The 16,781-nt window shown below is 39.0% G+C and overlaps 2 protein-coding genes across 9 annotated transcripts; both read right to left on the bottom strand.

The window, feature by feature from the left end:
- Positions 1 to 215: 215 nt before the first annotated feature.
- LOC308402111 (N-acetyltransferase 8-like) lies at positions 216 to 5,650 on the bottom strand. Of its 3 annotated transcripts, none has more exons than XM_080890725.1 (2): positions 4,114 to 5,650; positions 216 to 2,594 (listed from the first exon to the last, which is right to left on the bottom strand). In XM_080890725.1, exon 2 carries the CDS (start codon positions 2,581 to 2,583, stop codon positions 1,912 to 1,914), a length of 672 nt encoding a protein of 223 aa, XP_080746851.1. In that variant the 5' UTR covers positions 2,584 to 2,594; positions 4,114 to 5,650; the 3' UTR covers positions 216 to 1,911. The 3 variants fall into 3 exon arrangements, with proteins under 3 accessions (XP_080746851.1, XP_080746850.1, XP_080746852.1); XM_080890724.1 differs by having other exon boundaries at positions 5,349 to 5,650; XM_080890726.1 differs by having other exon boundaries at positions 5,360 to 5,650.
- Positions 5,651 to 6,014: 364 nt separating this feature from the next.
- On the bottom strand, positions 6,015 to 15,840 carry LOC308402480 (N-acetyltransferase 8-like). Of its 6 annotated transcripts, none has more exons than XM_080891372.1 (3): positions 14,187 to 15,839; positions 13,898 to 13,984; positions 6,016 to 9,647 (listed from the first exon to the last, which is right to left on the bottom strand). In XM_080891372.1, the coding sequence occupies exon 3, from the start codon at positions 9,634 to 9,636 to the stop codon at positions 8,965 to 8,967; it is 672 nt and encodes a 223-aa protein (XP_080747498.1). In that variant the 5' UTR covers positions 9,637 to 9,647; positions 13,898 to 13,984; positions 14,187 to 15,839; the 3' UTR covers positions 6,016 to 8,964. The 6 variants fall into 6 exon arrangements, with proteins under 6 accessions (XP_080747503.1, XP_080747498.1, XP_080747499.1 ...); XM_080891373.1 differs by having other exon boundaries at positions 15,340 to 15,839; XM_080891375.1 differs by having other exon boundaries at positions 15,351 to 15,839.
- Between the last annotated feature and the right edge of the window lie 941 nt (positions 15,841 to 16,781).

Raw genomic sequence — 16,781 nt, 5'->3', positions numbered from 1 at the left:
CTTCATACCTGTGTGTAATCACATGTGAAAAAAAATATTGACAGCAGTGAGCATGTTCACGTGGCAGCTGATTTGTGGCAGAAGTGAAGACAGTAAAGTTACCAAAAGGCCACAAAGAAAGTATGATTGAAATGAACCTGAATTTTCTTTAAATGAAATAATATTTTATTCTGTATAAGATGGTCTGTTACATAACAATCATCTTCTGTGTGACACATATATCAAAGGCTGTTTTTATCCTTTCCTTTTATATCTGGAGCCTGTTTTCTGTGACTGATGTAGATCATGCAGAAAAGTGGCATATTAACCCCTCATCATTCAGGTGTTCAGTAACCTGAGACATATGGCGTGCTCTCAGAAATGAAACACAAAATGACTAGAAGAATACTATACACACAAATATTGGTCTTTCCAGCACAGTTCCTACAATTTTCTGCCAATACTGATCAGTGTTGATTTAAATAATTTGTTCAGTTCTTAGAAAAACTATCAACCGGAAATCCACGTAAAACTGAATTTTACTGTACCGTGCCCAGGATACTCTATTTAGGATTCAAATATTTGGCACCCCCTAATGGTAAACTAGAAAAATAGGCAGACAACTCAAAAGTGTGTTTACACGAACAACAAAGTATCTCCTGAGCATAGAAAAATGCATATTTTGCTTCACTTAGAGGGGAATTAGTTTTCAGTACAGCATGGGAAAACACAAAAAACAATGGGAGGAGTCCTTGTGGTCTTTTGCTAACTGCAGGAGATACTATGTTTTTCCTTTCTGGTCTGAAAAATGACAAATCAAACCACATAGAATTTTTAAAATGTTGGAAGTTGTAATGAACACCAGCTACAGCAGTCAGTGAGTTTCAAACTGCTACCATTACCCATGAAAGGTTGTGCACTAGGTCATCTGTTATTGTTTCATATTCTGCATCACAGTCTATCACAACATATTCTAGGTGTAAAACTTGAGTTCACAAAGCATATTAGAAAATGTACTGTATTTACTTCCCAGCACTGTTGTTGGTGCACACATATTTTAAACTCCTAATACTTTCTGGTATAAAAGGAAGTAAATACAGTACAATATCAGTAAATACTGATTTTCATCAAAAGAGCTTCAGTGTTACTTAGATCAATAGTGTCCTCTGCTGTTCACATTCACATCTACAGTACAGGCTGGGGCACAACATACTGAATTTAGATTTGTGATTTAATTTTCAACATCATCAGTCTTAATAATCATGTCTTCATTTCATAAGCAAATATCTCAGTTATTCTGATTACATCAAGGAAAAAAGGTGTAAAACAATGGAAGAGTTTAATGAGAATTTTAAGTCCACTCTGATGCATATAAATTCTCTACGTTTGCCTTTTAAAAGTTAATGGTTTTATTATTAATATTATTACGACATGTATCTTTGTATCATGTGCTTACAATATGTTATCTGTATCTCAGTTATGACATTTTAAAACATTTCTTTCTTTCTTTTTTAAATGAATACAGCAGAAAGTGGTCAGTACATCTGATTACATTAAGTTATTCTAATCGTCACTGAAAAGTACACAATGTAAGGATTAACTGTTAAATCTTGGTTCACAGGACTGGAGCTGCTAATTGGCCTTATGTTGTTAACAGACAATTTTTGGGGGGCTTAAGGTGTAGTCAGAGAATATGTAAAGTACTCTATAAAGAGGAAACCAGGTTTTAGTAACAACATCTTGCTCCTTACTTTCAGATCTGTTCATAGTGCTTTGTCCTAAAGTATATAACAGATTTGGCATTTTTTTCCAAAGTTACACCTGAACAACGTTTTGGTTACAGTCAAGTTTAACCATTGCCAAATATTAAACCACTGTTAAAGAGGAGCCAAGCGTGAAAACAACACACTGCTGATGAGTGTTATTTTTGATTTACAAGTATTTTTCCATCCTTATAATCGTGACCCTGGCCAGTGAAATGATCCAATGAGCTGCCTGTGCTTTGATATGAGACTGGACACGGTTAAACCCCACTTTGCTGTACAGGGCCACAGCTGCCATTTGGGTGGAGCTAGTCTCCAACACCGCCTTGGAGAAGCCCCGTTCTTTACAGAAGTCAACCGCGGTCTGAGTCAACCTAAAGCCGAGGCCCATCCGTCTATACTGTGGGGAAATGATCATTCTGAACATTTCCCCATACTTTTCTGTCCCACTGTGTTTAGCTACCACAGCCACCATACCAACAACCTGGGCTCTCGCTCCAACCTCAGCCTCAGCCACCCAGAAACAGTCATCAGGTCTGCTGAGGAAGTTCCCAGGGATGTCCTGCATGTCGGTGCGAAGTCTCACCCTGACGAAGCTGGCATATACTTCATGACAGCAGTAGTAGATGAGACCTACCCAAGCTGCTGGGAACAGTACAGCTCCAAACACAGAGCCAAGGAGATAACCAACAGCACACAGAGTCGGGGTGATGGTGAGGTAAAGGGGACTGGTCATGGCGTTATAGAAACATGGACGGATATGCTCCAAGATGCCAGTACTGAAGAGGGTGAGCACTGTGTCCTTGTCTGCAGGACGGTACCGACGGATCACCAGCTGCATGACGAAAGTAACTACAAGGAAAATCATAAAACAGTGAGAAATGCTGTTGTTATTTACACTACATTACTAAGCATGACCCTTAAGGAAAATTATTTTTAGTTTTTTACTTAGTTTCCTTTTTCATAATTTAATTTGATTTTATAAAAAATTTTTTTTAATGTGTAGAACTTTTTATTGTCGTGTTGAAAAGGCAGAGGAAAATGGCCAGACAGCTTTCAGCAGATAGGATAGAAACAATAATTCAAATAACCACTTGTTACAACGAAGTTATATAGACGAGCATTTTTAAACATACTCGGCTATGAACAGAAAGCTGAGACTAAAGCGTCAGCAAAATTGGACAACACAATACTAGAAAAATGTTGCCTGGTCTAATGAATAGGGGTGGGTTCTTATAATCGATTCATCGATTAAAATCGATTCTGGCTTGGATAACGTAAAATCGATTCATTAAAATCCTGAATCGATTTTTTAATATAAATTTATTTTGCCCAAAATGCCAGAATCTCAGGTGAAATCTCACAAAATTTCAAGAACCACCAAACAGTTAAGACAGTAAATGAGAGCAGGAACACGGATTCTGCACAAAGACTTAAACACACAGCGGGACCCGCGGATCAGAATCAGTTAGATGTCGCTTTTCTCACAGTCGGGGCTGAAAGCCGACAGCTCGCTGACTCTGATCTGTCGGCGGGTCTGCGCTTTGTGTGCACGCCCTTTATGCGCCGATTCTAAAGCTGTTAGTTTGATCTCTCTCCAAACAATATTGACCGAACCAGCAGCAAAAGAAGATCCAAACGCTTCACATAAACATCGTCATGAATTCACTCAGACTTTTACTGTTTTGCTTCCACTGCGATGCACAGCTCTCTCTCTGTACTTCAAGAACAGTTTCCCTTTCTTCATTATTCGCTTGCTTGTTATGCACAAGTCTACTGTTGTTTACAGGCTGTCGGCCGCTGTTTTTTCCCTTTTACATTCTTCCGAAAAGAAAACCTCATTTCTGCTGTTCAATACTGAACAAATTTAAACTTTTTAAAATTATTCAAAATGCAAAACGCTGTGTCTGTAATAAAACCGCTGTAACTTCAGAGGTGATGTTCATATGTTGATTAATGGTTTTCTTTTGTTTTTGATGTACTGCAGAATATTTTTATAAAATCCCAGGCCAGGAAAATCACCTTCATGTTTTTCTGTGTTTTATCCTCAGCTACTTTGACACAAAGGCCTCTGCTGTGATGCTCACACCTGTGATAAAGTCTTGCGTGTGTCAGCTTCCTTTTTATTGATACAAAAATATGTAAATGTACTGATCTGAATTATAATATTTCTGACTGTCAAAATTTCCCAGATTTAAATCGAATCGAATTAAATCGAATCGTGGATCGAATCGATTCGGGGCCTTGTGAATCGGAATTGAATCGATTCTAGAAATCAGTGACGATACCCAGCCCTACTAATGAATGTCTTTTCTTGCCACACTTTGGGCACTTAGCACTGGCTGAGCATCTTTTAAATGTCACAGCCTACCTGAGTATCATTGCTGACTCTTCACTAGCTGGGCCCACGTCCTCATTTTAGGTTTGACAGCATTTTAGTAGGTAAAGGTGAATGCTTGGACATTAATTGAGGTGCGGTTTGGGGAAGGCCTCAAAGAGGACTGGTGATGGCTCCCGGGCCTGGCAGGTCCCCGTGTACTAAATAGGAGTGAATAAGTTAAAAAATTGAGAACAAGGAGGGAGGGAGGATGGGGCACGTGAACCAGAATGAACAGTTTGCAGAACTGGGGGGGAACCTATATAGATGACAACCGGAAGGAGCGTGTTTGGAGGCGTGGTCCCGCTCCTGAAATTCCGATACATAATCTCCAATACTTGGGTAGTATTTATCACCACAGTGTACCAGTGCATCCTTTGATGGCAGCTTTCATCAGGATAAAGCACAATGTCATAAAACTCAAATAATCTCAAAGTGGTTAACGGTGAGTTCACTGTACTGAAATTGCCTCCACACTCACCGGGTCTCAATCCAACAGAGCACCTTTGGGATGTGGAAAGTTACATCCTAGATGTGCAGCTAACAAATCTGCATCAGAACTCTGTGATGCTATCATGTCAACGTGGACCAAAATCTCTTGAGAATATTTCCCACACCTCCTTGAATCTATGCCATGATGAATTAAGGCAGTTCTGAATGCAAATGCCAAACTGACCAAGTATTAGCAAGATGTACCTAATAAACTGGCTGGTGAATGTAATCTGCAGATTGGTTCGTAGTGAAGATGAGCAGTAGTTTCAGTTTTCAACTAAATAGCTGAAAGTCAGGTGTACCTGCTCAAAAATGTTCATTTTTCCTTTTAACAAGACAACAATCTGATACATCTCCATCTTTGCCTTGATTTAAAATACTTCTCCACACAGAACGTACTCGTTATTTTACAGTCTTTGCACTTTTAAATGCACGCGGCACGCAGTAAGGACGAGCTAACGTGATGGTTTAATGCTATGTCATTACGTCATGGATATAATGGTATCAAATGTGTCTAAATGCCAGAAAACCCGTTACACAGTGTCTGTACATATGATCACACTCACGTTACACCAAACTCAACTCATTCAGCAACAGCACAGGCCTGTTCGTGCACCACCAACAGGTCTCTAACAGACCTTATCCAACTTAATAAAAAAACAACAACACAAGAAACGATTATATGAGTTGCTGTGTAACAAATTTGTCTGCTAGTCATATTACAATCGCACAATTACCTCTGCCTTACGTTAGTGAACTTGCACAAGTTGATACTTCACGGAGAAGAGTTCACACGAAACAATGAAGAAGCGCAGCAACACCGTGAATCAGCTCAACTTCTAGACTGGTTAATAAAACACAAAAGCAGCACAAAAGCTTGACTCTCAAAGCCCATGTAATACTTCGATGGGATGATTCGGTTCAAAGTACAGCTGTAAAAGTGTTAAACATCCTCTACTGTTACACAAAAATGTTACACAAAGTCAACCATGCAGAAAGTTTTCCTGCAGAAATCACAACCTTCCAACAACCTGCGGGGCCAAAAAACGAAGGCAACGCGGAAGAGTCAAAAATCGCAAAAGCGGAATTTATGGTTCAGCGGGAGTAGCGCGTTTTGCAGTCTATCTGGGGGCTGGCCAGTTTATCTGCAGAGAGCATGTGAACGCTGGCGACTGTGTGAACAACTCGCAATCGATATTTCTGTGAGTTACCATCAACAAACTGAAATACAGCTCATGGCTGTCATCAACAGGTTTACGTGACTTTTCGTACTTTTCTCTTATGACAGAGACCAAATAATGGACAACAAGTCCTTCGAAGAGCAGTAAAATACTGACCGAAGATGGCTGCTGTCAAATATGATGAAACAGGAGTCACATGCATGCTACTGTACACATGCAACATACCTCACATACTTAGAAATTTCCACTCCCTTTGTTGTTTCCAGTATTTATTGATGTAGGATATATGCACAAGCAACATACAGATCGTCATGTGTTTAGCTTCGACCTCTCACCAGCTCTTACTTCTCATTTTACATGCAAAATTAGTCTCTGTTTGAATTGCAATGATTACATTTAATATATCTAATGAATACACGTTGAGTATAATTGTTCTGTTACTTTTTAATGTCATTTTAATTCTTAAGTTTGGTAAGTTAGTTTATAGACAGAAAATAAAGCAACATTAATTACCTAACCACTCTTAGAGTTACACCCATCTGGAAGGATCAAAGATAGGTACACAAGTGAGTAAAACTACAGACTGAGATGCTCTTTTTAAACCCTGATTCAGTACTCGTTTTGTTGTTTACAGTTTAATCCATAGCCAAGAAACAAGAGGCCATTTTGCTTCTTGCCTTACAAATTTCCATTTAAAGCATCTTGCTGCTAACATAGTTACCTGCATATACCAATTTGTCTACAGGTAAGGTTGTGACTTACAGTTTAGCATAAGTTTTGCACATAAAATACTTTTCAATTGAAACAGTAATTGGTAGTAATAGTTTCCAATTTCTAAATGCTACAGGAGATACAATCAGCCTTTTTTTTTTCTTCTTTCATTTGACTCTGGCAAGGATGACATGCCATCTCCAGGACCTCAGTGTTTTAACACTGTGGTGGAGTGTGGTTTGTGGCTCAGCTGCAAGGGATGGATCGAGCAGTGGGTTCGGGGGACGGTACCTCCACAGCTGAGGTCCATCACACAAACCACGCCTTCCCTATTTCAGTAGCTGCTGGGGCCCAGAAGAGATCTCTGTGGGTTGGAGAGGACAGCATTGACGGGAGTGCGCTGGAAAGCGTACAGCCTAAAACAAACTGCTATGTCTTATGGTCCTTGTGTCACAAACACATTTAACAGGTCTCACTCAGGTTCACCCCCTCAGCTGGCAGCAGAGCAGTAAATTAAAGTTAATCCAGGCACACCTGGTTCTGTTTTTATCTTCATACCTGTGTGTAATCACATGTGAAAAAAAATATTGACAGCAGTGAGCATGTTCACGTGGCAGCTGATTTGTGGCAGAAGTGAAGACAGTAAAGTTACCAAAAGGCCACAAAGAAAGTATGATTGAAATGAACCTGAATTTTCTTTAAATGAAATAATATTTTATTCTGTATAAGATGGTCTGTTACATAACAATCATCTTTTGTGTGACACATATATCAAAGGCTGTTTTTATCCTTTCCTTTTATATCTGGAGCCTGTTTTCTGTGACTGATGTAGATCATGCAGAAAAGTGGCATATTAACCCCTCATCATTCAGGTGTTCAGTAACCTGAGACATATGGCGTGCTCTCAGAAATGAAACACAAAATGACTAGAAGAATACTATACACACAAATATTGGTCTTTCCAGCACAGTTCCTACAATTTTCTGCCAATACTGATCAGTGTTGATTTAAATAATTTGTTCAGTTCTTAGAAAAACTATCAACCGGAAATCCACGTAAAACTGAATTTTACTGTACCGTGCCCAGGATACTCTATTTAGGATTCAAATATTTGGCACCCCCTAATGGTAAACTAGAAAAATAGGCAGACAACTCAAAAGTGTGTTTACACGAACAACAAAGTATCTCCTGAGCATAGAAAAATGCATATTTTGCTTCACTTAGAGGGGAATTAGTTTTCAGTACAGCATGGGAAAACACAAAAAACAATGGGAGGAGTCCTTGTGGTCTTTTGCTAACTGCAGGAGATACTATGTTTTTCCTTTCTGGTCTGAAAAATGACAAATCAAACCACATAGAATTTTTAAAATGTTGGAAGTTGTAATGAACACCAGCTACAGCAGTCAGTGAGTTTCAAACTGCTACCATTACCCATGAAAGGTTGTGCACTAGGTCATCTGTTATTGTTTCATATTCTGCATCACAGTCTATCACAACATATTCTAGGTGTAAAACTTGAGTTCACAAAGCATATTAGAAAATGTACTGTATTTACTTCCCAGCACTGTTGTTGGTGCACACATATTTTAAACTCCTAATACTTTCTGGTATAAAAGGAAGTAAATACAGTACAATATCAGTAAATACTGATTTTCATCAAAAGAGCTTCAGTGTTACTTAGATCAATAGTGTCCTCTGCTGTTCACATTCACATCTACAGTACAGGCTGGGGCACAACATACTGAATTTAGATTTGTGATTTAATTTTCAACATCATCAGTCTTAATAATCATGTCTTCATTTCATAAGCAAATATCTCAGTTATTCTGATTACATCAAGGAAAAAAGGTGTAAAACAATGGAAGAGTTTAATGAGAATTTTAAGTCCACTCTGATGCATATAAATTCTCTACGTTTGCCTTTTAAAAGTTAATGGTTTTATTATTAATATTATTACGACATGTATCTTTGTATCATGTGCTTACAATATGTTATCTGTATCTCAGTTATGACATTTTAAAACATTTCTTTCTTTCTTTTTTAAATGAATACAGCAGAAAGTGGTCAGTACATCTGATTACATTAAGTTATTCTAATCGTCACTGAAAAGTACACAATGTAAGGATTAACTGTTAAATCTTGGTTCACAGGACTGGAGCTGCTAATTGGCCTTATGTTGTTAACAGACAATTTTTGGGGGGCTTAAGGTGTAGTCAGAGAATATGTAAAGTACTCTATAAAGAGGAAACCAGGTTTTAGTAACAACATCTTGCTCCTTACTTTCAGATCTGTTCATAGTGCTTTGTCCTAAAGTATATAACAGATTTGGCATTTTTTTCCAAAGTTACACCTGAACAACGTTTTGGTTACAGTCAAGTTTAACCATTGCCAAATATTAAACCACTGTTAAAGAGGAGCCAAGCGTGAAAACAACACACTGCTGATGAGTGTTATTTTTGATTTACAAGTATTTTTCCATCCTTATAATCGTGACCCTGGCCAGTGAAATGATCCAGGGAGCTGCCAGTCCTTTGACATTAGACAGGACACGGTTAAACCCCACTTTGCTGTACAGAACCACGGCTGCCATTTGGGTGGAGGTAGTCTGCAACACCACCTTGGAGAAGCCCCGTTCTTTACAGAAGTCAACCGCGGTCTGAGTCAACCTAAAGCCGAGGCCCATCCGTCTATACTGTGGGAAAATGATCATTCTGAACATTTCCCCATACTTTTCTGTCCCACTGTGTTTAGCTACCACAGCCACCATACCAACAACCTGGGCTCTCGCTCCAACCTCAGCCTCAGCCACCCAGAAACAGTCATCAGGTCTGCTGAGGAAATTCCCAGGGATGTCCTGCATGTCGTTGCGAAGTCTCACCCTGACGACGGTGGCATATACTTCATGACAGCAGTAGTAGATGAGACCTACCCAAGCTGCTGGGAACAGTACAGCTCCAAACACAGAGCCAAGGAGATAACCAACAACACACAGAGTCGAGGTGATGGTGAGGTAAAGGGGACTGGTCATGGCGTTATAGAAACATGGACGGATATGCTCCAAGATGCCAGTACTGAAGAGGGTGAGCACTGTGTCCTTGTCTGCAGGACGGTACCGACGGATCACCAGCTGCATGACGAAAGTAACTACAAGGAAAATCATAAAACAGTGAGAAATGCTGTTGTTATTTACACTACATTACTAAGCATGACCCTTAAGGAAAATTATTTTTAGTTTTTTACTTAGTTTCCTTTTTTGTAATTTAATTTGATTTTATTAAGTCTGCTTATGTGTAGCACTGTTTATGGTTGTGTTTAATACAACATTTAGCTGCCACGGGGCGATCTGCGCTAAGTTGCTGACGGAGATTTGCCGCGTTAATGCGGTTATGGCATTAACGTCATTTCGACGAGATCAACACTGACTGGGTTAAATAGCTCTCTATTAGGTTTTTGTGCTTGGCATGACTTTCAGATTCAGTTATTTATGTTACGATCTTAAAATGGAATCAATGTATTGTAAAAACAACACCCAACAGCCACTTTATTACAGGTGATACAACTGCTTGTTGACATACATTTTTAGCCAATCACATGGCAGTGACTCAAAACTATTTGGCAAGTAAACATGCTCACAATATGCTGCTGATATTCAAAGCAAGCATCAGAATGGGGAAGAAAGGTAATGTGAGTGACTTTGAACATGGCAAGGTTGTTGGTGCAGAAACTACTGATCGACAGGGTGTTCCTATACAGCCATCTCCAAGGTTTACATAGGGTGGTCTGAAAAAAAGAAAAAGATCTAAGGAGTGCCAGTTCTCTGGATGAAAATGCTTTGTTGATGTTATACTCACTCACGTTATACTCAACTCATTCAGTAGTGATGTGCGATACCACTGATTTCCTTTCCGATCCGATACCAAGTAATATTCAGGGTGGTATCGACGATACTGATCCGATACCGGTACTTTGTACAAAAACTTATTTTATTCATTGTATCTCAAATTATAGCATCATAATGATTTCAGGACATCAGAGTACTTGTTTCGAACAATGACGGCAGCTGCTTAGTTTTAATATTACTCTTATTTCTCTTTCTGGGTCGCAAAAAAACTTTTAACATATTTTCAGGTGAGAATGTAGCCGTGCAAACTTCAAATATCTGAGCCGATCGACCAAGGGTGTAGATTTGGCATGGACGGAGGGGACATGTCCCCACCAATATCCAGCGATTATTGAATTGTCCCCACCAATAATTTGATCTCTTCGAGTAAAGAAAAACAAACCCAATAGTAAGAGAAAAACGATCTGTCAGCGTTTCTCCCGATTTTCCACCCGGACAACAAAACTGAAAACCATATCCCAGACTGGCCCAGCCAATTCCAGTTTCCAACAATGGCCACTATTACTGCAGCTACTTAGTTTTAATATTACTCTTATTACTCTTTCTGGGTCGCAAAATAAACTTTTAACACATTTTCAGGCGAGAATGTAGCTGTGTAAACGTCAAATAACTTAAACATGTTATCGTTTGGCCTTTTTCAGTGCTTTAGTTGTGTTTTATTTGTTGGTGAGTTTGGCTGAGATTAAAGTTATTAGATTAAATTAGATTAAATAAAACTTTATTAATCCCTCGGGATGATTCCTCCGGGTTCTCACACAGCTGAATAAACTGCTGTGTGAAAACAGCAGTTTATTCGACCATCTACGCCAGCGTCCGGTTATATTTTAGACAGCAAGGAGCAGACGGCAGGTGACGTAATTCTGAAGGCTAGACCGTCCAATTTCACAGTCGCTCATTTCCGGTCTACCCGGCTTTCGGAGGACCCGGCTCACCCGGGTCCTCAGGTGGACGCAGCCTCTGAATTTGGACACCCCCCGGCCTGTTTACGGTCGGACAATAATAACGGTGACATTTAACTTATTTTATCCGATAAATAAACACTGTAAAATTAAAGTTTTTTGTATATACATGTACATGTATACCTCCCCCCAGCCCCTTTGAATGTCTCCCTAATTCTGAGGTCTCAAGGTTGGCAAGTAGGTGCTAGGCTTGGCCCACATCAGTCTAAAATTGTATGTAACCATGAATAATGTGATGCCATGTCCACCAGGAGAGACTGGACAGTATAGATGTAAAACAAATATGCCAGCAGTTCATTTCAGCTAACGAGAGGAGCAGGCATGTGTTTGTTGTGTGGGCATGTAGTCCATGTCTGTTGCTGTAACAGTAGTTCATGTTTAGAATAAAACATCTCAGCTCACTGATCTGATAGAGGGCAATAGTGCCTAAAATGTTGCATAATGTTGCTGAGAGATCTTTTACTTTGTGGTAATCTTAGACGAGTAGTTTTATGGACAAAACCCACCAGGTCATCCAGTGTTCCCTTAGTGCTAATGTGTCAGAGATGTTGGTGTACTATAACTGAAGCAATGTTGTTAAGTCCTTAAAGTCATATTCTTTTATTGTCATGACTGTATTTGAAGCTATTTTTATTTTTGTATGATACCTGATTTATATGGAATATGACTGAAGTAAACTAAAGTCTAAAATACTTAGTCATTTGTTTAATAGTAATTTAACATTATATAATTCACATATAAAACTATGAATTGTAATTTTAAATGGTTTAAAAGCATGTAGAATAGCATATGTAGGCAAGTATATTTCTCCTTTTATCAAGAAGCAAAAACAAAAAGGAAAAAATAAGAAACGGGGCAGGGTTCAGTGGTTGAATCATCCGTCCCCACCAATGCCACAATCAAATCTACACCCTTGCGATTGATCGTTTTCAAACCCCCGCGGTCTTTCGCTACTTGGGTTAAACATGATATATAAGTCACTTAGATAACTTAAAAATGTTATTGTTTGGCTTTTTCAGTGTTTTATTTGTTCGTGAGTAAATCAGTTTGGCTGAGATTAAAGTTATTAGATTAGATTAAATAAAATTTAACTTTATTAATCCCTCAGGAGGGTTCCTCGGGGTTTTCACCAGAGGCGGAGCCAGACATTTGAAACACCCGGGGCTTAGCCCAAAAGGATAGTATGCATGTGGGATTTTTTTTTTCCCTTGGGGGGGAGGGGGGGGGGGGGGTAGAAATGACTGAAAGATTAATTGGCTCTGTTTTGAGTTTTGTTCAAAAAAGAATGACTTCATATAGGGAAAAATATATATCACATGTGCAGAACACCTTAAACTAGTTTTTTAATTAAGCAGCAAGGCATAACAAAATCAGGGCTGTATCAAGACACGAGGACTAAACCCCAATTCAACCAGACCAAGAACTGATCCAGAATTAAAACAGGACTACAACAGTTCAAAATCAGGACTACTTGGGACTTAACCAAGACAGAATCAGAATCAGAACTAGATGATAGTAGCACTAAAAATCATCATAGACCTGCACTACATTTATTTTTTAATTTTACCAAAGTACAATATTTAGATTGAGAAAGGTTTATATAATTATTTAGCCTTGTTGTGCAAACAAGCCTTCATAACTTAATAAATATAGAATTTGAAAAATAACAAACCTAAAAAGAAACACTAGGTATGAGATACATGAGTACCTATGATACGGTGATACTTTTGGTAAACAACCATTTGACTAACATGTGTGTCTCACCTGCTCTTGTTCATCTCTGTTCTGTCCTCATTCTCCATCTCCCTCTCTGTTCCTCTCTCTCTCTCTTTGTGCTGACAATCATCAAATATACAGATATTTACAAACTCTTCAGATCAAAACACAAACACTTTTTAATTGTAAGATCAAATCAGACTAAATGTTTATTTTTTTAGATTGATAAATATAAAAAACATATTTGTTAACTTTAAGAGTAAAGAGAGAAATCGTCTGTATTTCTTAATTGCAAATGGCACCAAATTGTATTCAAAATTGAGCCACACTTATGGAGCTCCACAGTTCTTTTCCTGGTGTTTTGGTTGACATCTCTTGATTTTCCCATGTCACAGAAACAGGCTCTGTGTTTTGCCTTATATGCATCCACAGCTGTGCCACCTGTTTACTCACATGGACTCTACTAACCTATCAGAAGCTTCTTCAGCTCAGAATGGAATCGTCTGGAGTTTTCTTATTAATTAACAATAAACTTAGTGTACATGTACTCCTAAATTTGATGAAAGTGATAAAAAACAGAAAGCTCTGTCTCTCTTTATTGTGACATTTAACTAATTCAAAAGATATTTCAATATTTATCTAAAACAAAAGTTTACTCTAAATTGATGTTGTGCAGTAAAAATGTTTTATGTTTTCTCCCTAAAGTGTAAATATCTGGTTACAAATGTGAATATCCTGCTGTGTACTGAAATTCCTCTTGTTTTGCATACAAATATACTGAACAACATACAAAGCATAATATATAAAATAACATTTACCTGAGTTTTTCTTTGAAAGAACCCTCTAATGTCCATTCTTATATTTCAGTACATAACTGAAACCGATTTAGTCGGGGAGGGTAAGAACTGAAAATATGAAATAAACACACGTAAGCTAAGAATCTCTAAAAAAAAATAGCATTTGTTCGGCTTTTCATTTCGCCATTTGTTGATTCACTTTAAGAGCAAGTAACGTAATATTGGTCAAGTGATCAGTTTGATATCAATCTTTCGTGATTCACCGTCATATTTACATTATTTGTACGGTACGAATGATTTGCTTTGGTACCTGGTCAAACTTAAGCTCTCCTTAGTATGGCTGGCTCCGTCTCTCCAACAGCGCACTGACGGGCAGCAGCTGCCCCGCCCCCTCGCTCAGTCGCTTAGTGCCTGAGCTTGGATCATACCAATATCAGGGGGGGATTCACGCACAGTCGTAAATTCCCACAGTGTGCACTATGTGCTTCGAATATTGTGTGTACTTTTTGTTTTATACAGTTGTCAGCCAGGCATCTAACTATGAAAAAATTGCACTCCAAAATACCCCGGGCTTCTGACAAAACAACCCGGGCTTAAGCCCAGTAAGCCACCCCCACGCTCCGCCCCTGGTTTTCACACAGCTGAATAAACGTCAAACTGAAAACTGATTAAACAGAAGTGTGAGACGGTCGAGAGTTTACGCCAGCGTCCGGTTATATTTTAGATAGCAAGGAGCAGACGGCAGTTTCACTCCACCGAGGGAGCTCGTGCCGTATACCCGTCTTTCTTTAGACCGCGAAGGCCCGGGTCCTCGGGTGGAAGCAGCCTCTGAATTTGGACACCCCCGCTGTATCCGGACATTTAACGTATTTTATCCGATAAATAAACACTGTAAAATGTATTTATCCCCACCCCAACAGCATTTTTGAATGTCTCCCTAGTGTGGCCACAACACCTCACCTTTTTTTCCCCACATGTATGGCAAACCACGTCTCAGTTTTTGTGGAGGTAAAATAGGTTCGCACATGACTCCAATTACGCTCAGTCATTGTTGTGAGTGCGCACGCCAAGGGGCTGCGAAACAGACAGCCTATTTCGCAAATGACTATGAAAGGCGGAAGAGGAAGTAGTTCCTTTGAATGTAGACAATCCGAATGTTATAGTTTCTTTCCACTGTGTTCCTGTTAATGATAAACTACAAATTTACCCTAAATTACTAAAATATCGATATTTTAATGTGAGAATCGATTCTAGAACATAAATGATTGGTATCGGAGGAATCGATATTTCAGGATCGATCCGCACATCACTATCATTCAGCAACAGCACAGGCCCGTTCGTGCACCATCAACAGCTCTCTAACAGACCTTACCCAACTTAATAAAAAAACGAAACAAGAAGCGATTATATGAGTTGCTGTGTAACACATTTGTCTGCTAGCCATATTACAATCGCACAATTACCTCTGCCTTACGTTAGTGAACTTGCACAGGTTGATCCTTCATGAGAAGAGTTCACACGAAACAATGAAGAAGCGCAGCAACACCGTGAATCAGCTCAACTTCTAGACTGGTTAATAAAACACAAAGCAGCACAAAGGCTTGACTCTCAAAGCCCATGTAATACTTCGATGGGATGATTCGGTTCAAAGTACAGCTGTAAAAGTGTTAAACATCCTCTACTGTTACACAAAAATGCTACACAAAGTCAACCATGCAGAAAGTTTTCCTAATCCACGCCATTATCCTGCAGAAATCACAACCTTCCAACAACCTGCGGGGCCGAAAAACGAAGGCAACGCGGAAGTGTCAAAAATCGCGGAAATTATGGTTCAGCGGGAGTAGCGCTTTTGCAGTCTATCTGGGGGCTGGCCAGTCTATCTGCAGAGAGCATGTGAACGCTGGCGACAGTGTGAACAACTCGCAATCAATATTTCTGTGAGTTACCATCAAAAAACTGAAATACAGCTCATGGCTTCTTCTTCTTCTTCTTTGTGTTTAACGGCGGTTGGCAACCAACGTAAAGGAGGGGCTCATGTCATCTCAGTCCTAATTTATACTTATGAAGTGAGCTGCATAGTCCACTGTTAACGTAGTTGCCAGTGTTGTATATTAAAAAGAAAGATAATCTGCTAAAAAGGGATTTGCACTTATGCCATTTCTTGTGTAACAAAGATTCTTCTGTTATCTGTGGGAAGAATAAAACATCAAAATTCATGTTTCGACAGTAGTATCATGTGGAGATCGCTTTACAGTCTCTTCGGGCTGGTTTTCATATTTGCTTTGTGTTGTCAACTTTGTGTTCATAAACACTGCAAAAGGGATTCTATATGTGTCCTCATTTGAATAAGGATTTATGTTGGTGTGTGGGACTGTAACCTTAGGTTTATAATGTTATCTGGTAATTATGTGACAGTGCATTTCAGGCCATTTTATGGAGTAACAGGAAAGTAATGTAAAAAAATAGTGTACCAAACTACTTTCTTTGGCAGGTGATTAATTTAAGAAAAGTAATACATGTCTAATACATTACCTGTACGGTCTACAGACATTGTACACTACTTTTCATGATTAACAACCCCAAAAGTGGTTATGCTGTGCAAACATTTTTAATGTAGGTGAGGAAAAAATTCTGTAAACAAAGAATGCTTTCAAAAATAGAAGTGTCAATCATTTATTTTCATCAATCAACAAAATGCAGTGAATGAACAAAAGAGAAATCTAAATCAAATCAATATTTGGTGTGACCACCTTTTGCCTTTAAAACAGCATCAGTTCTTCTGGGCACACTTGCCCACAGGAACTCGGCTGATAGGTTGCTCCAAACATTTTGGAGAACTACCCACAGATCTTCTGTGGATGCATCCTTCCTCACATCCTTCTGTCTCTTCATGTAATCCCAGTCA

This window comes from Rhamphochromis sp. 'chilingali', assembly GCF_963969265.1.
Source record: "Rhamphochromis sp. 'chilingali' genome assembly, chromosome: 9".
Classification (NCBI taxonomy): Eukaryota; Metazoa; Chordata; class Actinopteri; order Cichliformes; family Cichlidae; genus Rhamphochromis; species Rhamphochromis sp. 'chilingali'.
The sequence above is the reverse complement of the archived record's forward strand: the minus strand, read 5'-3'. Positions and strand labels throughout refer to the sequence as shown.

Coding starts and splice junctions, on each gene's coding strand:
- LOC308402111 (XM_080890725.1), bottom strand. CDS start 2,583: ATGCAGCTGGTGATCCGTCGGTACCGTCCTGCAGACAAGGACACAGTG.
- LOC308402480 (XM_080891377.1), bottom strand. CDS start 9,636: ATGCAGCTGGTGATCCGTCGGTACCGTCCTGCAGACAAGGACACAGTG.